At 40.9% G+C, this 25,328-nt stretch overlaps 1 protein-coding gene across 1 annotated transcript; it reads left to right on the forward strand.

The window, feature by feature from the left end:
• Nucleotides 1-78: 78 nt before the first annotated feature.
• Nucleotides 79-23,347, forward strand: LOC311007007 (clathrin coat assembly protein AP180-like; the record flags this gene model as incomplete). The annotated part of the gene is made up of 21 exons (XM_084000084.1): nucleotides 79-208; nucleotides 7,147-7,289; nucleotides 8,710-8,785; nucleotides 9,513-9,615; nucleotides 9,803-9,896; nucleotides 9,979-10,090; nucleotides 11,061-11,167; nucleotides 11,255-11,296; nucleotides 11,828-11,901; nucleotides 12,791-12,803; nucleotides 12,895-13,022; nucleotides 13,514-13,587; nucleotides 13,743-13,757; nucleotides 14,359-14,529; nucleotides 15,834-15,932; nucleotides 19,213-19,284; nucleotides 20,884-20,970; nucleotides 21,990-22,051; nucleotides 22,889-22,942; nucleotides 23,101-23,184; nucleotides 23,261-23,347. 21 exons carry the CDS (start codon nucleotides 79-81, stop codon nucleotides 23,345-23,347), a joined length of 1,827 nt encoding a protein of 608 aa, XP_083856210.1.
• Between the last annotated feature and the right edge of the window lie 1,981 nt (nucleotides 23,348-25,328).

Below are 25,328 nucleotides of genomic sequence, written 5' to 3' on the forward strand. Positions count from 1 at the left end.
TTTTTCCCCCCCTCCACACTTTCACATCGTAACGTTTTGAGGCGCATCTGCTGAGGTGGTCGATTCAGCGGAGAGAAAATGTCGGGGCAGACGCTCACGGATCGCATTGCCGCTGCGCAATACCAGCTAACGGGATCAGATATGGCCCGGGCTGTCTGCAAAGCCACCACTCATGAAGTGATGGCGCCCAAGAAAAAGCACCTGGAGTGTAAGTGTAGTCCCTCTTCTTTCCTATACTGCACAGGCTGGTTTTATTAAAGGGGAGGTTAACAGGCCTCATAGCCTACACACACACACACACACACCAGTGCAGACAGAGGCCACATGCCTTCACTTAGCTATTATGGCCAGTCACTTCATCATCACCAATTCCCTTTGCTTAAATGGGTGTGGTGCCATGATGAATTGATGTAGCCATAGTGATGACCCCTCTGGTGACCCTGTGTGTCCGCCCCCAGCAAAGATGATGGAGACAGAGACAGAGAGAAAGTGGGAGACAGAGGTAGGAAGAAAAGGTCATATATTAAGGTAGACTGGCAAGTCATCCCATTTCATTTATGTCAGTGCTCCTGCACAGTCATTTCCCTTAACTTCAAATTTTATCTTAAGTGCAACAGAACTACTGTGGCCTGAAGACACATTATAATTGAATTTAAAAAAAAACCAAGCTATGATGTCGACTAACCATCATGCAAAAAGACTCATTTGGGTTTTATGTTGCCTATAGGTCGGTATTGGACCACAGAGTCAGCTGAATAAAATTATCAAACCTCACAGCTTTATTGACACACTACAGATGACAGCAGGGGCCACCGTCTGACAAATCATGATTTATCACTATCATCTACCACAAATACTGAGTCAGACCAAAGCTGTGGCACGCCACTGAATTTAGATGGTGATGGGTAATTCGAGTTAGTACAAGTACTCTGGTTTATGCGAGTGTGTCTGCCTGTGTGTTTGTCTGTGTCTGTGTGTGTGTGTGGTCGCTGGGCAGGTCTGGTCCTGTGTCTTGGGCTGGGACCTTATATCTTGTGATCCGCTCACCTGCTGAATAATTTAATAATCAGCCAATGGCTGCTTTGCATTATTTACACAGCCAAAGGTGACAATGCTAATGCCAGAATCTGCCAGAGACCATTGGTTCCCATTTTTCTGCTGTGTCCTGTGTCTTTGTTTTCTGTGTCTTTATCTTTGAACAGCACATGGTTGGACTGGTGTAGCTGCTAAGCAAAAACTGTCATGGCTGAGGACTGACCCCTTAGGACAAATAATGCAGATACTCAAAATTATTCTTATATGCTTCATATCCATATCTATTTAATTAAGATGTGTTGCACATATATGGACATGCTATCTAAACCAACGGTTTATAGTCTTTGAGGTTATGCTGTATCCATTTCTAGGGCAATTCAACAAGCTCCCCGTATGTAGGCCACTGTGCTTCTCTTGCACGTGTATCTTGGCTGGAGGAAATTCCTACCTCCAAAAAAATGAAAAACATTTCAACTGAGATGAACTAGACTTGAATGGAAACAGTCAAAACATACTCAAAGAATAATAATATTAATACAGAATAGGAATATTTATAGGCTTTAAGCAGCTAAATGCAATGTAGTCACTAAAACCAGTGAAGGCCACCTTCACAATAATCCAGCATGTTTGATTTATTTTACACTAGATATATTAACATAACCTGTTGTACATCTTTCATCACACTGACATGGTCTATGACCCTTGGGGTGGATGGATATGGGTGTGTGATGGTGGTGGTGCACTGCAGTTGCCATGGCAACAGATTGAGAGTGCCAGGGGATGGTACTGTAATGACAGAGGGAGATTGTGAAAAGGAAGAGGGCAAATGACAGGCCTGTCAGATCTAGAGTGCAAAAGACACTCAAATGAATGTAGAGTTTGTTAAATAGCAAGAAATAGCACCAGGGTTCACTCCCAGCATGCATTGCGGACTTCATTCTACAGGAAGTCAACCCCAGGCATCAGAACCAAAGGGAAATGTGATGTTCTCCATAGAGGAAAGTCCTGCAGACAGATATATTCTTCTTTGCATTTTCAATGTAACCATGGATCAAAGAGACATCCAGGAACAAACCCTTCATTCAGTGGTTTGCTTTGCTTAATGTAAAACAATCTCCACTGAATTTGAATTTCATACTCATTTATTAAAGCAGAAGTGAGTGATCCGGTCGTTTTCGCTAATGCTGCGTTCCAGGCAGGCTTTTGAAATCGTAAATTACAGCTTCAAGTCACAACTTACGACTTTGTAGCGTTCCAGGCAACCCACTCGTGTTTCTCCGACCTGTTTTACCGGTGAAAGTCACTATAACGGCCACTCGTAACTTCCGACCGGTGAACTCGTACCAGATCGAACTGGTACCACTTCACGGTCGGAAAAATACGAGTTTCCTTGAACGCACCATAACAGTCCTCGTCGCTACGTCACCACATTCACGGCGTCCCTTGGCTGCACACACAGCCCTGCATGCCGTTCTCTCTCCTCATTGGATAAAAACTGTAGGATACGATAAATGTTTTCTCTTCGGCTCAGAGCAGAGCAGAGGGACTGAGAGACCCGTGTTTCAGTCCAAACACTCTATGTAAGTGATTGCTGTCGGAAGATATAACTATTTAAGACTTATATTAACACAAATATATCACTCACTTCTGCTTTAAGTAATGTCTTTAATGGAGAACACTGGAGGGTGTGTTACAACTATGTGCTTCACACAATCAACTGTAAGTGTACAGTTTGCAATAGGTTGAATTTCATCTGAGGTCGTGGTATAAATATACTGGGTGTGATGGGTGCAGATTATGTGTCCAATAGGCTACTACATTGTGTGTATGACTCACTGTAGCAGGGGTCTAAACAACACAGCATCTCCAGCTGACCAGTTCAAGTAAAACTACTGGCTGGGCTGTATGCTTTAACAATGTTGCTTAACATTTAGGTCAAAAAATTGATTTGTCTGTTAGTTGAGTACACTGATACCACACTCATCCCAAATTTAAAGGGATATTTCAACATTTTGGCAAATTTGCCTATTGCCATAATCCCTATAGTTTCAGGAGTTCATTTACCTTTAATTGTTGGTGCAAACTGTTTTTAGATTGGCGGGGCAGAGACGCGAACTGCACTGTATTTCCATGTTTCCCTCATCAAACTAAATATTGCGTGGTGAATGTGCAGGCCACAACTTGTCCACCAGAGTGTTTTGGAGTTGTTGGATTGTGTATTTAGTTTGATGAGGGAACGTAAAACTATAAGGATTATGGCAATAGGTGAATTTGCCAAAATGTTGAAATATCCCTTTAGGGTTATAGCCTCTGAAACACCCAATTAGCCTAGCCTAGCACAAAGAGAGACTTAGCTCTGTCTGATGGTAACAAAATCTACCTAACTGCACCCATACATCTCAGTATCCATGCTAAACCTTGTTTGCCTCATGTTTGCTATAGCTGTTTTCCTGTGTTTCTGGTCTGATCAGCTAAAGTCATATCATAGCTGTAGCCTTTTAGCCATTTAGCATTATCATTAGTGTGACATATTCTCATTGTCTTTGCCATAATTGCCATTATTCCTATATATATATATATAGTCATAGCAGTAGGTTCATTACCTTTAATTATCGGTGCATGATGTTTTGAGCTGTTCAGGCAACAAGTTGTTACCTGCACATTTGCCACGCTATGAAATAATCGGGGTCCACTCATAATTCCGACATCCCATTTTTCCAAAAATTAATCATTGTTCCAAAATCTCAATGCATCAATCTCAAAACATTGAGATTTCGGAATAACGGGTAATTTTCAGAATAATGGGATGTCTGAATTATGACATGGCACCGAAATAATCATGTATAATTGTGTAACGTTGCGCGTTCCCGTCACCGTCACCGTTTTGCGTCACCGTATGCATGCAGATTTCCCCCAAAAAATGCTTGTCTAAACGCACAATAATGTTATGTTTTCTGTTCAGATCATTTCTGTGTAAACATCGCCTTAGAGTAGTGTCAAATTGTTTTTAACATTTAAATCGTAAAGCATTGTGCTAAAAGTTCCACAGCAAAATGTGTTACACTTTATTAAAGATAATTGCATTACACTGCATTAACATTAAAAGTTAGCCTACACCATTGTACAGCTGATTGAATCTAATTTTAGTACACAGATATTTTTGTGTATCTATCTTTGGAGTAGAGGATGAGGAGTGATCTGGACACAGTGTAAATTGGTGTTAAACCACCTCAAAGACTCTGATGAGATACCACCAGTTGATAGCTGACAAGAGTTAGACCATGTAGAATATTCCGGCTATCACAAGGGTGGTTTTGTTGTGTAACTTTAAGTCAGAGTTAGTGCAGACACTAGAAAAAGACACAGTCACACACAGACATACACTCGCGCAGTATGAGGCCTCACAGTTCATTCTTAGATCTCTCCTGTGGGCTGTGGATTACCGTAAGAGTCTTTATTTAGCTCAGCCAATCCTCATTAGACACACACATACTGTACGCATTACTTGACATGAATGTGTGTATGTTTCAGGTAATGATGCCACAACTAGATTAAAGCCTATGATACGGCCCATATGGCAACACATTAAACAGCAGCAAACAGATAGGATGAAATATCTCCATACACAGCTATTAGTGTGCATTATGAGCAGAGGGAATAACGCTGTGTTCACGATGCCACTATGAATATTAACTTAGTAGCTATGCTGACATGATAATGTTATATAATCACATTTCAGCCATTGTTGACCGTGTCTGCGTGTGTGTCATTAGAAACGGGCCACGGCTGTAGGAGAGTTTAACCTTCAGCCATTTATTTCACAGGAAAATGAGGCTAAACAAGAGACAGGAAAAAGAGCCCAATCAAAGATAGATAGAGATTAGAAAATGTGCCTTTAGTACAAAAACTCAAATGTGTTGTATATGGCAGACTATTTCATATCTATAGGAGCCATAGTAGGACAACAGATGAATGTTTCTGCAGCCATCATTAAACATAAAAGCAACAGACAGGGCTGTTGCTGTGGGGCTGTTACCATCTGGTCTAACCGTACACATGGATTGCAGTGAAATTAGCTCCATAGACATCAGACAGATCAGTCTATTACTCTCTTCACTTCAAACCAGATAAAAAGAAGACATTGGCAAGATTTTAAATTCATTCGCCGCTTGTCTTGATTTTGATAATTCACACTGATAATGTGTAAATTCCCTTTCATGCGAGGGATGTACAGTATTTGTAGCATATTAACGTGACTCAGACTCAACAGCAGTGGTAAAGCAGATAATAGAGGGTGTGAAACAAGTGTTAGGAAAACAGGTGTGTGTATGTTTACTCACTGTATGGGGGATGGGCAGGGAGACAGACACCACCGAAAGACTAGAACCAGTGATTAGTAATAATCTGTTTACAAACCCCCAACCACCCTAACCTTCACAGCTTGCCACCCTTTTGTGACCTTGAACAGCCCTGACTCTCATATCTCTTCATTTCATCATAACTGACCCTCATTAGACTCCCTACTGTTCTCCTGAGTGTCTTCTCTCTCTCTCTTTCTTCCTGCCATCTCTTGTTCATCACGTAGCTGCTCTAGAGCCTACAGATTGGCATCTACCTAGACCAAGGCCTGCTCAATACGACGGCCTTCCTCTCCTCCCATTATCAGAGGTGCCTGCCAATATTTGCTGCATTACTTTCTGGCACTCTGTTCCAAACGCACTCAGTCCTGTCCTTGCTGTATTAGCCATCAATGTTAGGCTCAGATATGAATTTGTTATTTTCTTCATATTTCCCACCACAGTGCCCACATCAAATGTAATATGCCTTTGTATACATTTATATCAGCTGGGACCGAGAGTATTGTATGTGGTGTCGCTGGCAAACACCCAGCAATACTTGATTTAAAAAATGCCAGCTATCTTTTCTCAAAGCATTATTTTTCTTGGCTTGGTCAAATCCTCTTGCTCGTGCTTCACATTGGGATTTCTGTTTCTGTGGCCATCTGTCTGTCTGCCTCTTTCTCTCTCTGGGGAAATAGCACCAATAGAAACTCCAACATCACAAACAGGGACGATAAAATGTTAGATATGTTACTATTTTCATTGGAAATAAGACAAAAATCATTGTTGATATAAAGCTGCAATCGTGCATGCATGTGGTAATCAGGATTTGTTTTACTAAGCCTGTATTTTGAGCACTGTTACTTAGTGACAGTGTTACACTTCACAAATGATTTGTAAAATCTTTTGTTGCAAATTGCAGCTTGAGTGTTGCAGATTTAGTGAAATGGTGGTGAAATGCTACACATACAATTTGATAAAAGTCGGTTTTCAGTAGTTGTAAGTTAACAGGAATTTAATTTTTTCAGTTCTAATGTTATGTCAATAAATATAAAAATATGTATTTGTCTTTCATCCATCTAGAACGTATATAGCCTAATGTTCTCAACTGGTAAAATTGGGCGTTATCATTTTCCCAGAGTAGCAGCATGTTTGAAATAAATACATTTTTTAATACTTTAGCTGAGGAAATATTAAATGCATACGTGGCAAAGGAGCAAAAGAGACTGTGCCTGAAATAGACAGAGAAATGATGTGTCACACTAGTGTCACACTTAAATCTCTGGGCAATTCCTCAATACAGATGTGATCAGTGTTTGATACGAGCTCAGCCTGTTTGTAATTAATGTTGGAGCAATAAGACATAGTGGGAGTTAGCTATACATATTAACATCCCACCACAGCTGCACAGCCTGTCTTTGACTCCTTACAACCGTCTGGACACTTGTGAACTGGCAGCCAGGGGAGGGGAGATGACAAAGCATTATTCTCTCTCTCTGCATTGTCAGCGTGTGTGTGGGCTTTTGCACCAAGTTCATTTCGTATTCCTTCTTCCTGCTTTCATATTTCATGGGTGTCTTGAGCAGCTCTGAACATCCAGCTTTCTCACTTGATCCAAGTTAAATCAATGCATTTAAATGATCTATGTGTTTATCTAAAGAGCCAAACCGTGCCTTAGTTTCCTCTTACATACCAGATTTGGAGGAAATGTGCTGAATTATATCTCAAGGGACAGTTGTATCTAACAATTGTGTGACTGTGCTTTTTGCAGACCTGGTGTCAGCCACCAATACCACCAACGTGAACATCCCTCAGATGGCTGACACACTGTTTGAGCGAGCCACCAATGCCAGCTGGGTGGTCGTGTTCAAGGCCCTCGTCACCAGCCATCACATGTGTGTCCACGGCAATGAGGTGAGCCAGCATGATGCAGAGCAAATATAGTTCAAGCATGGCTCTGGTTCTCTTCTGTTCAACAATATTAGATACATGTTAAAGCTACATGGAGTGGATTTGGTAAATTGTCAAAGTGTTGGTAATTAGCACTCTGGAGAGCTGGGATTGGTCCTCTGTGAGTGGTAAAGGTTGTGAGTGGTGATAGAGAGGGTAGACAGATGAATAGATGGTGTGACCACAGTTCAAAGAAATGAGTCCTGTGGGTCCAGTGAGTGAGCAGCCATCCATGGAAGAGCTGATATATGAGGGAATGAAATGTTAAACAATTCCCAGCTACAGGTGTGTAACAACCCAAAACGTAATAATGGCCAGTAACGTAATCATTTTGGCCATTTTAAATGTTATAAAGCCAATAATGTAATAAAACATTTGAGTCAATAACGCAATAACTTTTTGCCAATAAAGTTATTACATTATTGGCTGGTTATTACGTTATTGGCCTAGTATTAAAAAACCCTTTGAAAATGTAATAATAGTGTAATAATACATATGACGGCAGTTCATTTGTAAATGAGTGAAAACTACTTTTCATTTGAGAATGAACAGTTTTAATTTTATTTTTACTGTTCATGTTCTGTGTTGTATATTGTATATTGCAGTTCAGATTTTTGTATTAGAAATAAAGCATAATCGTGCCAATCCAGTTCAATACGGTTTTAGATGACGACTGAATAGTTTTAAGAATTTTCGTAAATTAAAAATGTAAAAACGTTTTTCCAGGAAAATATATGGTGAATTAATTTGACAGCTCAGCATCCTCAAAGAGACACTGATTGTCATGGTATACAGTATACATGGTACACATGAGAAATTGTCTGTTTATACAGTATCTATTTGGCCAAAACCTAATGAAGGAGAGAGAGAGAGAGCTGCAAGATAGTACATATCTTAGATGAATAAATATGATGACGATGTCACCCACTATACCTTTTTTGATTAGCAAACTGCACAACATTGCAAAAAAGCCTATTATTTCCAAGAACTGCAGTCATATGTATGTATTATTACATTATCAGCACCAGTTATTACATTTTCAAAGGGTTTTTTAATACTAGGCCAGTAACATAATAACCAGCCAATAATGTAATAACTTATTACAATATTGACAAAAAGTTGTTACGTTTTTGTCTCAAAAGTGTTATTACATTATTGGCAAATTGCAATAATGTCTAATAATAATAATGTAGTAATTATTACATTATTGGCTTTATTACGTTTAAAATGGCCATTATATTATAAATTATTATGTGATTGGCAGCTATTACGTTTTGGGTTGCTACAAGGTGTACAAGTCTTTATTTTGCTGTTGTGCTGAGCTTGTTTCTTCGCTTCGCTGCTTTTGACAGACTATTTACTGTGTTTCCCGTCTCTTTCTCAGAGGTTCATTCAGTACTTGGCTTCCAGAACCTCGCTGTTCAACCTCAGCAACTTTATTGACAAAACCGGCTCTCATGGTAAGTCTGATCATCTGGTGTGTCATCTAATGTGTGTAATGTATGTGGATAGATCATCTGTTTCTCAGATGAAAAAAGTGGCACATTACTCAGCTTTGTCATTATATGGAAGGAAATGCAAAAAGAAACAGGAAGAGATACCTACAAAGAGAGCCATCTGGCAAATGGAGGGAATGATACAAATTACAGGAAGGACACACATGTAATTGTGCACACAGCCATGCACACACTATATGCACATTTACTGTAAACAGATGCTGGTATCTCTCTCTCTAATGTTAAATGTCATATGCTATATATAAAATATTACTATTATTAATACAGAAGTAGCAAATACAGGAAAATATATAAATGATTAAAGTTTTTCTGGGAGATTTTAAAATGTAGGATAAATGTAAATGTAAATCTCAGATTTCATATTTGGGTCCATATTGGTGATTTTCTACCTGGTTTTATGCAAATAGTTATTAATAGATTTTTCTGAAAATGAAATGCTAGTTTTTTGATCCATGAACTGAATTCAGTCCTGGTTTTCCACAAGTTGTTGTTTGTGTAAGAAGAGTCACTTCACTGCAGTTTAGACCTCAACAAGGTTCTCACTGGCAAATTAGATAGAAACCCAGTGTCTTGACTACGATATAACAATAAGTTTAGTAAATGTAATTAATAATCAGCTCAAAAACCATCGTGTTGTTGAACGTACTAATATAAATGTGTCCGTGTGTAGGCTATGACATGTCGACATTCATCAGACGGTATGGACGATACCTGAATGAGAAAGCGTTCGCCTACCGCCAGATGGCTTTTGACTTCACCAGAGTGAAGAAGGGGTACGTTAACTGTCATAGTCCATGCTGAAAGGCTTCATGGGCTTATCACTGAGCAGTCCTCATTTACTCATCCATCCTCATTGGTCAAGGGCACTTTTCCACTCATTGTCTCTTATCTTGCTACAATGTCCTATGGCTGTTCTTCTCCCTGTGAAGCATCTGATCGTCTCTCTGTTGTGTCCCTTAGTGCCGAGGGCGTGATGAGGACCATGACCACTGAGAAGCTGTTGAAAGGCATGCCCGTCCTGCAGACTCAGATCGACACACTCCTGGAGTTCGACGTGAGTCCGACTCATATTCTACTTAGTTAACTTTATTCAGTGGTTTGAAAGCTCCTCTCATCTCTGCCATGTTTTCTACCAGGTTCATCCCAAGGAGCTGAACAATGGGATCATCAACGGAGCATTCTTGCTTCTCTTCAAGGACTTGGTCAAACTCTTTGCGTCCTACAATGATGGGATTATCAACCTATTAGGTCAGTAGTCTGTGTGTACCTGCTGGTGTTGCTTTCGTCACCGAAAATTATGACTAAATATCGTCGTCAACAAACCTTTATCACATGACATGGTCACATGGTGGTCATGTGACGATAACTATAACTAAATATATAACTGGAGCGGCCCATTTATTAGACCAAATGAGCACCGCTGCATATAACCTGCATATAATCAGGACTCATGTAACCATGAGCGTCTTTTACCGGTCAGTCGTCATAGAAACATGACACTGCCAGTGGTATGGCCTTTGGAGTGAAAACAAATGTGTATGTTTGTGTAAGAGCTGAAAAATGAAACGTACAATATCACTGTATACAGTAGTATGTGAAAACACACACCCAGGCTGCACTTAGACAGTTTTCAAATCAATTATTTATTCCTAGATTTATATCTGTTATTTTTCAGTCAGTCAGACAATAAAAGAAAGTTAAATGTCTTTTCTTCTTTATTGTCTTTATATTGTCTTTATTGTCTATCTATCTATCACTTTAGCCTATTCATTCATGTTTTACAAATGGTTTAACCTGAACCAGGCCTTACAACAATAATAATCACATCACATCCATGCTATAATAATAAGATAACCATGTTTGTTGGTTTTGTCTATACTATACTAGGTAATTATACTATATTGACTGGGTTAAATATAATTACATTACTAAAAAGAGATTAAAATACAATTTCCTAAAATTAGAGGAAAATAGTCATGGGTTATTCTGACTAAAATAAGACTAAAATGCTCAGACTCTTAGTCGGCTGAAACTTGACTAGACAACAAAGAGCATGAACGTGACTGAAACTACGGTAATAAAAACTAAAATGACAGTTTGACACAACGACTAGACTAAAACTAAAATGAAACCAAACCAAACCATCTAGTACCTACTGCTTGACTCTCCAATCATCACCGTGTATCTGAACATTCAAGCCTTTGTGTTCCACACACAGAGAAGTACTTCAAGATGAAGAAGAGCGACTGTAAGGAGGCCCTGGAGATCTACAAGAGGTTCCTGACCAGGGTGACAAAGATTGGGGAATTCATGAAGCTGTCTGAGGTAGGAGAACCCTTACACAATACATTACTGTAATAATGACACAAAGCAGGCGATGTGTGACTTTTTGAACTGTTTTCCATTCAACAGACAGTTGGAGTCGACAAAAATGACATTCCTGACATCAACTATGTAAGTAAACACACCAAAATAAACACTTCTAAATACAGTAAGGCACTAGAAGGACAGGGACCAAGATTGTGATGCACATGAATACAACACATCCTCCTTCTCTTTCACACACAAACACACACATAGAAGTACCCACGTCTCACTCACCAACATCTTCCCAAACCAGTGTCTCCACCCGGGTGTGGTGGTGGATCTAGCAGACTCAGACGACGAGGATTGTCCTTTTAGACCTCGGGAGAATTCGGTAACCACAGAAACGCAGGGTGGCCTGGCTGAGTGCCTGTTTGAAGGATGGAGTGTCAGCATGCCAATCCAAATGTAGTTTGTCAAACATACTGTAGAAAACAAACGTGTGGCTGTTTTCCTTCATGCATGTGGGTATTGCAGTGAGATTTTCCAAAGCCCTTCTCACTCTCAAGACTTTTAACACTTCTGTGCAACCATGATCTGAGAGTGAGAGGGGAGGTGTGGAAAAGAGAAAGTATTGATTACTCCAGGTTTTGATTTTTGATTGATTTATTTTTTCGTTAGGCTCCCAGCAGTATCCTGGAGTCACTGGAGACACACATGAACGGTCTTGAGGACGTAAAGGGAGGAAAGAAGGGGTAAGAAAGCGTTTTGAATTTTAGTTAAAGTGTTTCTTACTTTCTGGTCGACAGAAGAATTCAGATCACATAACAGCAAAAGTAAATGAGGCTGACTCTGGGGAAATTCCAGCTTTGTTTTTTTTCAATGAGCAGTGTCGCTATAGATCCGACCTAACCAGGAGAAGTGTTGAAAACAGGCCTAATACAGCTGCTACATTTCTATCATTTCCGTTAACCCTTCCTCTCTTTTATCCCCTTTTATGTTCATTTTGGAATCACCAGTGAAGGGTGAGCATACTGTACACTCAATGTTTTGTTTGGCGCTTACTAACTTCCTCTAGAAGAGAACTGTGCAGATGTATTTACTAGCATTTCCCCTCCGAGGTGAACCTGCACATTATTCACATGTGAATCCCAGTGTGAAGGTGATTGATCTCCATGTGAATAGAGGCATTCTGCTCATTGTGCACAACAGCTACCACAGCTATAGCTTCACCTGTGGGAATGTGTGTATTGGTGTCATCACTCTGCAGGAAACACATGTGTTGACAAACGGGAAGTCACCACATGTGGATGAACAAATCCTGACATGCAATGTGAATCAGTATATGAAGGGTTTTGTTCCAAAGTTAAGATGATTAGAAGCACAAAGTGAAACTGTATGTAGTATATTTCTTTCTTTTCATACTGTGTATGCATTGGACAAACATTACTGTATATTACTTTGGAAATTAACTCTTCATATGATCACATGTGATAGAAGCTGTCTTTCATATGTTTGATTTCTTGAGTTTAGATTTTTAGACAGAAGACTAGATCCATAAAGTAGTTCTAAGTCTTTATTATACAGATTGCTCCTTTTCAAGCAAAAGCCCTTACGACTCTTTCTCCTCTTTCACCCTTTCAGGTCTCCAACAAAGGTAAGATGGACAAGAGATCTAGTTTTTATTCTTACTAAGTTGGTTCAGTTTGGCGCATGTCTTTAACAGGGCTTCCCTGTCTGTCTTCCAGGGGTCTCCAACAAACAATGTATCTCCGACATCAACTCCGGCCAAATCTTCAAACGCTGTTCCCACACTGCAGCCTCCTCCTGGGGAGGCTGCTGCTGCCGCTCCCGCTGCTCCTGAGCCAGCCGAAGAGTGAGGGACTGTTTTTTATTTCTTTCTTTCTTTCTTTCTTTCTTTCTTTCTTTCTTTCTTTCTTTCTTTCTTTCTTTCTTTCTTTCTTTCTTTCTTTGGCATTTGGGTTGGGTTGGGCCTTTTTTCATTTTGTAGCAGTCAATAATATATTGTGTTTATTTATCTGGTCAGTCCATACACTTTCATCTCAATACATCTAGTGATGGTGAAGCTGCCATGAAAATGTATACAGATATTCATGGTCCTCAGAGGACTCATTTTACAGACTTTAGTGATCCCTTGACTATCTCTAAAGTGCCATAAGGTTGAATCTTTTTGGTTTTAACTGAAAAATGTTGACATGTACTTTAATAGTTTTCCCTGAAATTTGCAACAGATCCTCCTAATGTTTTCCCTTACACCCTCATCAAGACCTAAACGGATAGATCAGACCAACAGAGTAAAAGTACTACCTGAGTATGAATTGAATGTTTTCTCTCTCTGTCCTCCAGTTCCTTGTTGGATCTGGATCCCCTGTCCTCCTCAGGTCCCTCAGCACCATCAGCTGCCCCCACATCTTGGGGAGGTAAGTCTTCCTCCTCTGTGTAAAATCAGCTGCTGCAACATACATTCATTATTTACAGTGTATTGATCCAATATTGACTCTTGGACTACAACCAATACATGGAGCTGAATAAATAATATGTATTTCCCCTGCCATCTTGTTGTCCGCTTCCTCAGACCTTCTTGGATCGGGTGAGTGTTACTCTATTCATCCCTTCAGCCCCAGCCTCTAGTCTAGACTAGTGTAGCCTTAAAACACCCTCTGGGGTCCCTCACTGTAACTGATTTCCATTTTCAACAGACTCTAACCTGTAATTGAGGTGGTCTAGAAACAAGATACATGTCTTATTCCCAACTGAGCTTAGATAGACCTTAATGTACCAGTGTCACATGGTTACCTCCCTGTTTGTCTCCTCAAGCTGTTCTCTTTAGGCTGAGTAGTCTCTTTGTTTCTCTCTACCTTCCCTCTCTTCCCTCCCTCCACACACTCCATTGTCTGTTTTTGGTTTTCAATGGGGGCTATTTTGGTTGATTGTTTTTTATTTGTGGATTATGACCGGATGGTGTTGGATAATTTCGCAACTTTGATTTGGTTAAAATTTGGATTTTGCTTTGGTTGGTCGATAAATTATTATCTTAATTGGGTTTCATTTAAATTGGACTTTTATTTTGGCTTTTGTTCACTGTTTTTTTGAACGGTGATTGAATTGGTTATTATTATTTATTGCTTTGGGGGTGGGGGTTATTTTGGTGCCTTATTTGGGGATTTCAAACGCCCCGTGGGTGCTCGCAGAAATGGGCGATTCCTTGCTTTCTGAACCCACCCTCACGGCAGAGCCCACCCCCTCCTCTGCAGCAGCAACGCCCACTCCTGCAGCGGCAGAACCCGGAGTCTCTCTAGCTCCTCCCACTAGCACAGCAGCCGCCACCTCCCCTGGCGCCGCCAATATGGATCTGTTGGGAGGTCAGTGAGCTTCCAGAAAATTCTCTACGAAAGAATCACTCTGGGAAGCTCAAGCCTAAAACCATCGCACAATACGAGACACAGACATGCATGTCCACACACCAACAGCACAAAGACAGAGCTTTGCTGGTTTATCAATGATATTGTCTTTATCCTGCAGGCAAAGTTGCACCATCAAAAACAAATCTTATCAATGCATTGGTGTGCGCACCTCCATCATTTACAGCTATCAAATTTATGGAGCTCCAAAATATTCAATATGTGAACAAATAACTCATTATGAAATGAATACATTATATAAAAGAAAGACATTAAGAAATGAAACTTAACTTCAATTAAAGCAATATAGAAAGAAAGAAAGAAAGAAAGAAAGAAAGAAAGAAAGAAAGAAAGAAAGAAAGAAAGAAAGAAAGAAAGAAAGAAAGAAAGAAAGAAAGAAAGAAATTCAATATTCAATGTTTCCAGCCAGACTATTTGCACAACTCTACTGTCTTTGCTGCCTGTCTTTACTATCCCTGTTAAACAAAGGGATAATACTTCCTGATGAATAAATAAATAAAGTAATAAGAAAAGTGTCTGTTTAAAATAATAGAAAACGTTTGACTTGATTTCACCAATTATTAGGTTACACATTTTATTTCATCATCAATTATTTATTTAATATTGACAACCTTGGGACTCCATACAAAATGCTTTAGCTACTGCAGGATGATGATACACTGAAACACAAATTTTCTCTCCTTATAGGCCTACACACAGACACACACACACACACAAAAACAGCATTACTCTACAAATACTCTACATAATCACAGGCATTTCTACAATGTGTAATTCTGCACAGCCTTGCACCATGTCCAGCCTGCACCTAAACATACTGCTGCACTCATTCTCCACATGCGACTTGTTTGATAGGCAAACATGCTTTTCTTTGACCTCAGTGAAAAGCAATTCTATCAAACCCTGTCACATGGCTACAGCTGCAGATGGCAGCTGTAACACCTGTAGATTTCAGGCTTATTCTCTGTGCAGTAGATTAATCCTTGCTGTAGTGCCTCCTGTCTGCATTCCCATTTGTCTGCTCACCTGTCAGTCATTAATGTCACATATGAATGCTGAATGCTACAGTTTTCAATGATGATTACTTGCTGCTGTCTGCTGTCTAACTGCTTCTTTTTCCGATGCACTCTTTTCCTCCTCCTGTTTTTGACTCCTTATTCTCTGGTCTCATCTCTGTTTCTTTTATCTGCCTCTGTCTCTCTGGGTGTTTCTGTCCTCCACTGGGGTTTGTGTGTGAACCTCAGATGCCTTTGCAACACCTGCTCCTGCCACTGAGGCCTCTGCAGCAGCAGCTGAAGGTGGAGCTGCCGCTACGCCTGCCCCAGCCGCCTCTGCTGGAGCCGGTGGGTGACTGAGAGCCTGTGTGTGTACTGTATGTGTGTGTGTGTCTGTCTGTGCTGGTATATTAACAAAGTACGTGTGAAACTGCATGTATTTACACTGCAATACCCGTGAACCTATGAGGATCCACATTCACACACAGCTCCACATTCTATCAGCATGAAGCTATCCAATACATATTTAATACTCTTCTTTAATTCTCCACTTTTAAAGCCACTCAGTCTTAAACAATAAAAACACAACTGGAGATGAAGATTTCATCTCACTGAATGTTAGTTCAACTGTCTAGCTAGCAACAGCAGTTACTCTAACTCACAAAACTAATGATTTTTGGCTAGAAATGAGAAACCTGAAGCATTTCTAAACTAGATTAAATGTATATCATCATATTTTGCTTCTCCAGCAGAGTACATCACTCTACTTTTGTCATCTGCCAACTTGTTTCTATACATTAAACATTTTGCCATGAAAAATAACATTAATGATGGATGAATTCTATTACACTCCGGTGTTAACGCTGATTCAGTGTCACACTGTCATCACTCACCAGGACACTTGAATATAAGTGAGGGGTATTCTGCTTACACAGTGGTGCAGGTTTAAGTCTGACCTGTCACCTTTTGTTCCACAACATCTTCACTCTCTCCTTCACTCTCCTCTCTCTCTCAGTGAGTGGACCTATGAGAATTAAGGCAAAAAAATAACATCCAAATAATGAATGAGCACTTGTTATACAATAACTATAACTTCAAACATCAGGCAACATTAGGCAACAGGTCCAAGGCAGCTGCAGCGTGTTGAGCTTACAGGGTCACTGTAGACTCTGGAGCCACAGTGTGCTACTAACTACACACCACTACCTTCTCCTTACTGTTCAGATATCAGAACTTCAGCTCATCTAACTATAAATAAGTGTATTTTCCAAAATGCAGAGTATTGTTTTTTTTTAGTAAAAATGCAGAACGTCTTTGGGCAAAGGATCTTTGTGCTCTTTTTCCATCACTGTATGTCTGTAATGAGTCATGACGATGGACAAAAAGATCTTTGATAACATACAGAGGTGTGTGTGTGGTGTTTATAGAGATGTTTGTGTTTTTATTGTTGATCTCAAGCTTTAATCAGGTTTTCATCTTGAGGCTTTGTGTGGGAGACAGTGGGCGGACAGACTCACTATTCCTTACTGCTGGTGTCTGGACAGTGTGATTGTTGTTACCATGGTAACCGAAGACAATGCTCTGGCTTGTCTATCTTTTGGCTTTAGAGGATTTGTGTTTTGTTTGTTCCTGTCATGGAGGAGGTTGTCTGTAGACGTTGTTGGTTTTAATTGTGGTTAAGCGGTGGATTGGACTGGCCTCAGGTGTTTGTCACTTTTTCCCTCATCACTGCTATTTTTAGCCCCCCCCCCCCATTACCCCTCTCATCTGCTTTTTCCATTTCTGTCCCCTCATTTTTCAACATTGTAGTTGTGTTTTTATCATCACCTCATGGAACCCACTGTACGTTTGTCCTGTTTTGTATTAAACTAATTGCCTAATGTTCCATCTTCCTCTCCCGTTTGTGTCACATCTCCACCCTCCGCCTCCTCCCCAAAGACCCCTTCGCTCCCTCAGAGGGTAACATCAACGCAGCTTCGGCGGGCGTAGACCTTTTCGGCCTGATGACAGTGGAGAATAACACCCAGGCTAGCTCGCTGGAGGCCTGTTTTAGCTCCGTGGCCCCCCTGCCCTCCCCCTCCCCTTCCCCTTCACCGCTCTTCACCTCCACATCCAGCACCATCACCACCATTGCAACCATTTCAGCTCCCATAGCCCCCAGCGCCGCCAACCCGACGACTGACCTTTTCAGCGGTAAATGTTAGATATGTGTGTTTCAATACTAATGTGTCCTGTCCTGTTGACTGGCATCTTCCTGGCTCTCTGCTCTGCTCGTCATCCTCTCCTCCCTCCCTCCCTCACCCCTCTTTTGTTCTTATTTATTGATTCCATCAGGTTAATGTGCACATATTGAAGGCTCTCTTTTCACTTCATCTTGGCTGCTGTCTGTGAGCACCACCACCTTTTTTTTTTTTTTAAAGTGTTTGCAAATTTTTAATATTCTTGTCTCTGGGTGCGCATGTGTTTGTAGATCTCTTTGATTCCATGCCAGACACAAGCTTCACCAAAGCAGACCCCGCTCCCAGTGTTGACTTGTTTACAGCAGGTACACCCTATTGCAGCCGGTCTGCCGTCTCTCGTGTGCTCCCACTCTCATATCCTGTCTTGCCGTGTCCGTTATTTTCCCAGCTTTGTCCTTGGCTTTGATCAAGGGAAAGAAAAAAAAAAAGGAAATGAGATTGCTCTCTCATGGGTCAGCTAAAAGCTATTGAGCCGTCTGAAGCGTTTACTAAATCACTCTTCCCCCCCTCTGCCGTTCCAGCATGCGCTGTGTGCGGTGCATTTGCAGTTGATAAATGTGCATTATAATGAATCTCAGTCAATAGTTTGTGTGTGTGTTTGTGTGAGTGTGCTCGGGCTCTAAACACCATCTCCACCTTGCCCTCCCCAGCGGATTTGTTCATCTCCCCTGCCCCCATTCTCTCTTGTGCCACCCCATCCAAAACTGACACGGGAGCCTTCATGAACCTGTTTGGTGGTGGGTGACTCACATGACTGTCTCCTCTGTTCATGAACGCATCATCAAAGAAGAGGACATAAAACGAAACAATATCAGTATTGTTATGATATTGTCAGGTTTTTCCTTTGTGCTCATAACTACAGTCTGTTGTACTTTTCCTATTCATTAGATTCATACCAATTTAAAGTCTGAGGTTGCCCTCTTTGCGGGTAGATCATAGACATAGAACCAGCAGATGACGCTTTGGTTTATGACTTTGGTTCAGGACTTCAGTCTTTGCTTCGTTTTTAGTTCTTTGAATCTTGCCTTAAAGTGTTTTTCAACAGTAGTGGTGTGTGTCCACTGGAAACAAACTGATGTGTATTTGAAATGCATGTGGATGCTTTTCATACTGTTGAAAGAAAGAGTAGTGCATCATGATAAGTGTGTGTGTGTGTGTGCGTGCGTGCGTGCGTGCGCGCAATGTTTACTAGTTTTTCTTAAAAATGAATGAAATTCTGTATCTATCCTTCAGCCCTCCTCTCTAATTCTACACTTTGTTTGATATTACCAGTGTGACGCTGAAGGCTGATTATTACCCCTTCTTTGCCCCTATGCTGCGATGGAAACGGCTCAACCTGCTTTGACCTGGCACGGTGCGGTTTGGTATATGTTTCATTAACCTGCCAGAGTCCACAGGAGGAGACGCCCCCGCGGCTGCAGCTGCTGCTCCTGCTGCCCCTGGTGCTGAGCTCATGTCAGGTAAAAACCCTTCAATATAAAGTGGATGCATGTACAGTATGCATATGTCTACAGCCAAAGCCATGTTGCATATTTCCATTTCACTGAAACACCCGACTGCATATAATATTGCCTCATTAGTAACTGCATGCTACCATATTGTCCCTCTGTCATTCTATTCTAATGGGGATTATTGTTAATTAAAACCAATTAATGTAAACAAAAAGTTTACAGTCACTGTTTCTATTAACTTTGGTAATAGTTAATGAAATAGTTTACCGTTTTACATTTTATTTAACTTATATGTTCATTATCACAAATAAAATTATCAAATAGATTTAATATGTTAATGTAATAAACCTGAGTTTAATTTTTTCTTCAGCTACAGTACTTCATGCTGTTGGCCCAAAGTCAAAGTAAAGTCATTTTTGAGTCATATGCCCATATATGGCCATTTTAGCATCATAATTGCATCACCTGTTTTGCATAGTGCCATTTTTGGTTTCAGTCTTTGGGGAATTCCTTCAATCTTCCCCCACATTTCATGACTGTGCAACTGGTAACTGTGGTAACTGTAACCATAGCAACATGGCCCCTGCTCACCTGGTTCCTGGCCATCTCCTGTCCTGTGCCATTGGTCTCTACGTTATGTAACTGATGGTCTGCAATACTACTGCTTTATGGCTTAACTCTTTCTTTCCTCCCCCTCTCTATCATTTGTGCAATAACCTCATGGTTTCACTGTCACTCCCTCCTTTAAACCTCATTGCATTTTTCCCTCTCTCTCTGGCATCTCTGCTTTTTATTTTCCTTTCTCTACCTCTCTCTCTTCCTTGCTCTCTCTCACTCTCTCTGCATCTGGCTCTTGGGCTGGCTCATTGCTTGCTTCCTGCCATTTGATTGGGTGAGTTCCCTTGCTCTTTAACACACTAATTTCCCACAGTGCACTGCTGCATTGCAGTGGTGAAAGGCAAGCTCAGCTGCACTGTCCCTTCCACCACCAGATGTGTGATGGTTACAAAGTGTGTGTGAAGTAGCAGTTTTATTTAGTGCTTCTGGAGCATTTAAATCCAGCTTCATTGTAGCCACAGTGCTTTTTTCCTCATTATAATTCCTGCTGCATTCAAATAGCTACATACAGAAAAAAAACTCCAAATATATACAACAAAATGTTTTGACACTGTAAGATGTAGTACTGTTTGTCATATAGCCTACATGGCAGCAAATTCAATTACCCTACACTTACATTAATTCATATTTTCAGGCTGCAAATTGCAATAGTAGTACGCAGCTGACCTGACAGATGTCTCCTGCAGCAGATATGACTATATACAGATTCTGTACTAAAACAACAAACCATTTAATAAAATATACTAAAATTGGCTCTTTACTATTTTCTTAGATACTTCTCCTTTAAAAAAAAAATCATATTAACTTACTCACATTCCACTGATCCTTTCTTCTCTCTGTTGTCATGGAGACACCTATTGGTTGTCATGGTAATCCCCAGTACTGACTGTGAGGATAGCTCACATTGAAGAATGCTAATATCTCCCTCTGTCTCCCCTCATCTCCTTCCTCCTTTCTCCCCTCCCACCATCCAACCCCTTCCTCCTGTAGTATTTGATGGACTAGGGGATGTAATGAAGCCCACTCTCACCCCTCAGGCGGGTGATGTTGACACCTCTATGGCTAACATGGCAAGTAGTAAGTAGTCATTTAGATCATAGAAACTGGTTGAAACTGATGGTTCAGCATTTTGGGACATTAGCTTTCTTGGAAAGAGTAAGATGACATCAATACCGCTCTGTGTGCGGATGAAAGATTTAAAGGAGACAAATTCTGCCCCGTTTCAACAAATTAAAATAGCTTCCAGCTGTCTTAAAGACATGTCTGTGACATCCTTTGTTCAAAATACCCCACGGATCAAACATCACAGCGCTTTTCATCCTCTCAGAACAGCCCTGTTCAGAACGACTGGTTTCAGTGCCTGTCCCTTTAAATGCAAATGAGCCACTGTTTGCCCCGCCCCTTCTACTGGTACCAGGTAGGGGTGGGATTATGCAAATTCAAAAACTAGTTACATCATTGCCAGACAATCAAGGGAACAGCTTGTAAAACCACGTGGATTTCAACCTAGGAAGCCTGAAAACTACAGATTATTTTGTCAGTTCTCACATTTTGGGGGTTGAAAGGCAAGACAAACATTAAAGAGCCTTCAAAAAGTGATATTTCCATAATCTATCCCCTTTAAAGTAGGGTGATTATTAGCATAGCATACAATAAGTGGCCTGGCTTTCTCCAAAGGTCTAAAATGCACCTGCATTCATTATTGATTGACCAAATTAGCATTTGTTTGTTGCTCATATTTTAGCCAAGCAACTCACAACAGGTCACTGCACCACGCTGGTCGGGTCTGAAATGTGTGAGCAGCTATTTCCTGTAAAGCACGTTCTGAGAATCAATTAAACAAAGATACAATGTGTTTATCAGTGAGGTTTGTAGGTGTTGCTAGGCAACTTATTTGGAGACTGCCAGGCTACTGCTTCTAGTCTTTCTGTTAAACTAAAGTAAAAGTAAACCACTGGTAGCCTATGAATCATCTGAGAACCATTCTCCCAAAATGCTGAACTATTGTTGTATTTGGACTTGTGTTGTCATGTGCATATCAATGTCAGTATTTGAATACAGTGATTTTGCAGCACCTCTCTCTTTCTTTGTCTCAGATCTCACAATGGGAACCGCAGCGGCCCCTCAGGTAGCTCCCCCCAGTTGGGGTGCTCCCATGGTAAATGTTGTCTGTGTCTTATAGCATGGAGTGGAGCTGCATGGCAGCGACAGACAGGGCATACCTGTAGCAGCAATCACAAGCATTGCCTTCATCTGGCTCTCCAGGTCCCAGGTCCAAACACGAGCTAGAAACCGAGACAAGAGGCAGTGACGTGAGGAAACAAGACTAATAACAAACCTCAATCCAACAATAATTTACTACTCTTATGACACATCTCATAGGGCCTTTAAACATACACTGTAAGTACATGTGATGGAAGACAATTGTCAAAAGCACATGAAGTCTCAACATGAAGTCTGATTCAAAAGATTCCTTATATTTATGAAATATCTACTGGAGAGTGATGAAGTGGTAAATGACCAAGTGCCAAATTCAGAAGCTGTTGCTTGGAAACAGCTTCTTCTTCTTCTTCTCCTAAGTTTATATTCTTTGAAACCTGTTAACGTCCAGGCAAGGCACCTGGTTTTTCCCGCTCGTAGGTGAACTCACGACTCCATCAACTCATTTGCTTTTTATATATATTTCAGTTATCTTTTTGGCAACTATAAATCTGACACCGATCCAAAGACTAGCTGCAGCAAGCTTCCCCTCTGCTCTCCAACTCCTTGTGCATGTGTAAATGAAGGATAGCTTATTTTAGGGTTTTTGTTGTGCCGTGTCTGTCTTCGTTTGGTGTGCCACTCTGTTTGTTTACACCATTCCTTTTGTGTGTTTTAGCAACCGGTTCTTTTCTATGTGTGTACATTGTCTTGCAGTGTGTGTCATGTCTGTCTCATGTGTTGTGTAGTGTAGTAATGTCCCAACTCCTCCTCTCCCTCCCCTCCACACCTTTAGACCGTACCCATGGGTGTCCCTCCTTTTATGGGGACTCACCCCAGCTTCGGCATGGTAAGACCACCAGTCCAGTCGAGTAATGTCCCTAAACCAGCCCGGACATTACTGGACATTGATGGACACTGACTCCCTTTAGGTGGCCCTCACACCCTTCAGGAAGCAGACACCGTGTCTTATTGTCTCTTTTTCTCTCTCGTGTGTCTCTGTGTAAGCCCGGGGCACCAGGTGTTGGAGCCCCCATGATGCCCATGGTGAGGCCAGGGTTCCCAGCGGCCGGGGCGACCCCCGGAGCACCGGTAACGTACTCATTCTTAAATCATATCTGAATCACAGCTGCTCTCACTAAAGTGCTAAAAGCAGATGTGTCTGCAGATGTCTCCTGGTATGGCCCAGAGCCCCAGAAAGCCCCCACCACCCAGGAACGCTCTGGATGACCTCAATATTAAGGACTTCATGTAGACTGAGCGACCCATAAACCCCCAAGGTACGTGTGCTGTAAGTAAGGGGTATTGAGGTCTGTTGATCTGCAGGGGCTTCGTCATCTGATGATGTCATAGCGATGCTATCAGGGATATCTCAGCCTCAAATTATTAACAGGAAGTTCATGTTACAAATAGTGTTGAATTCGAAAGATGGGGAGATTTGCTGTACTGCTTTAGGCTTGACTGTGCCCTGGGAACTATTTGTTACTTACAGTGCCTTGCAAATGTATTCATACGCCTTGAACTTTTCCACATTTTGTCATGTTACAACCACAAACTTAAATGTATTTTATTGGGATTTTGACGACACGAACTAGCGCATAATTGTGAAGTGGAAGGAAAATGATACATGCTGCTGTTCACAGACGCCTCCATCCAATCTGACTGAACTGGAGCTATTTTGCAAAGAAGAATGGGCAAAACTGCAGTGTGAAGATGTGCAAAGCTGGTAGAGACTTGCAGCTGTTACTGCAGCGAAAGATTCAACAAAGTATTGACCGAATACACATGCACGCCACATTTTTCCAATTTTTATTTGTAAAAAGTCTTGAACACCATGTATCGTTTTCCTCCCATCACAATTATGTGCTACTTTGTGTTGGTCTATTACATGAAATCCCAATAAAATTTAGATTATTTGCTGGATGGAGAGTGGAGACAATCCCAGAAGTGTAATTTCAAGGAGCCTCACTATTTTTGAATATAGCTTTTTGTAGATTTTTGACTACAATTTGAGTATAAGCTAAATATCAGACATGAACTGTCTGGCTGAGCAAAAGTTTTGTTTCAGTGCTACTGAATTTGGATGTCTGTCTGTACAGTAACAGCCCAAGCAGTGTCGGGCGGCTTTTGAGGTGGCGGTGGCCCATGTGCCAGTGTTCCCGCTGGGACCCCAACTTTATTGGCTGTGACCTGTTTCTGTCGGGAGCACTTGTTTTAATCAAGTCTCCGTCCCTTATCTCTCTGCTTCCCTCTCTGTAGGTTTGTCATTGTGTCTGGAGCTCCGTGGATGTGGATGTCTGCACTTTCCCACTGCCTCTCCTCAGTCACGCCCCAGCCAACCAGCCATCACATCTATGATCTTTGCCCTCCTACCAGCCATTACCCCTAAAAAAAACCAAACAAAAACCAAACAAAAAAAACCCTTCCCCTCTTATCTAATGTTGTAGCACAACTGTGAATGTGAACCCTAGATACAGAAAACAAAATTCTGTTTATGTGTGTGTGGGTGTGCGTGTACTTCAGTGTTAACCTTTAAATAATATACTTCTGAAAAATGAACAAAAAAATGATGTGTATTTAGATTCATTCTGGATTTCTGCGTATCAGCTGACTTGGAATGGTGGATATACGTATGTTGGTTTCTTTGCGCATCTCCCCGACGAGGACTGTGTTGTTAAATGTGGACTGTGTTCAGTGTGTGTAACTTCACTGGCCAACCCCCACTCCCACTCCTTTACCCTTGTCGTCCCAACTAATACTGAGCTACGTTTATGTCATTAAAGACTTGGTTGTTCCTATATCTGCTTGGCCATCCATCCTCCCACCTGTCTACTTCAAGTTTTTGGAGATTGATTCTTAATCCAAATGTACCTGAAAACAACTTGCTGCACTGGAAATCGGAACTTATCATTGAACACATCACGTAGTGTTCAGTTTCATTTTTACTTTACCTTTTTGTAGGGATTGTATGAACATGCAAAAAATTGTGAAATGTGTTCAAATTGACATATGCATTTTAGACTATTATATAGATTATACATATTTTCTTTAATCTTTATTTTGAGAGAATAAAAATGTATCATATATTTTTAGTTAAATCAAATTTTATCGTTGGAGAAAAAAAAGCAAGTAGACTCAAAAACTTCCCTCCCTCTTTGTACATACCTCTCAATCTGTAATCAGAGGCAGTATTGAATGGAATCTTTGCCCTGGGTGTTTACTGTTACACCCTCTGC

This window comes from Trachurus trachurus, assembly GCF_905171665.1.
Source record: "Trachurus trachurus genome assembly, chromosome: 24".
Taxonomy (NCBI): domain Eukaryota; kingdom Metazoa; phylum Chordata; class Actinopteri; order Carangiformes; family Carangidae; genus Trachurus; species Trachurus trachurus.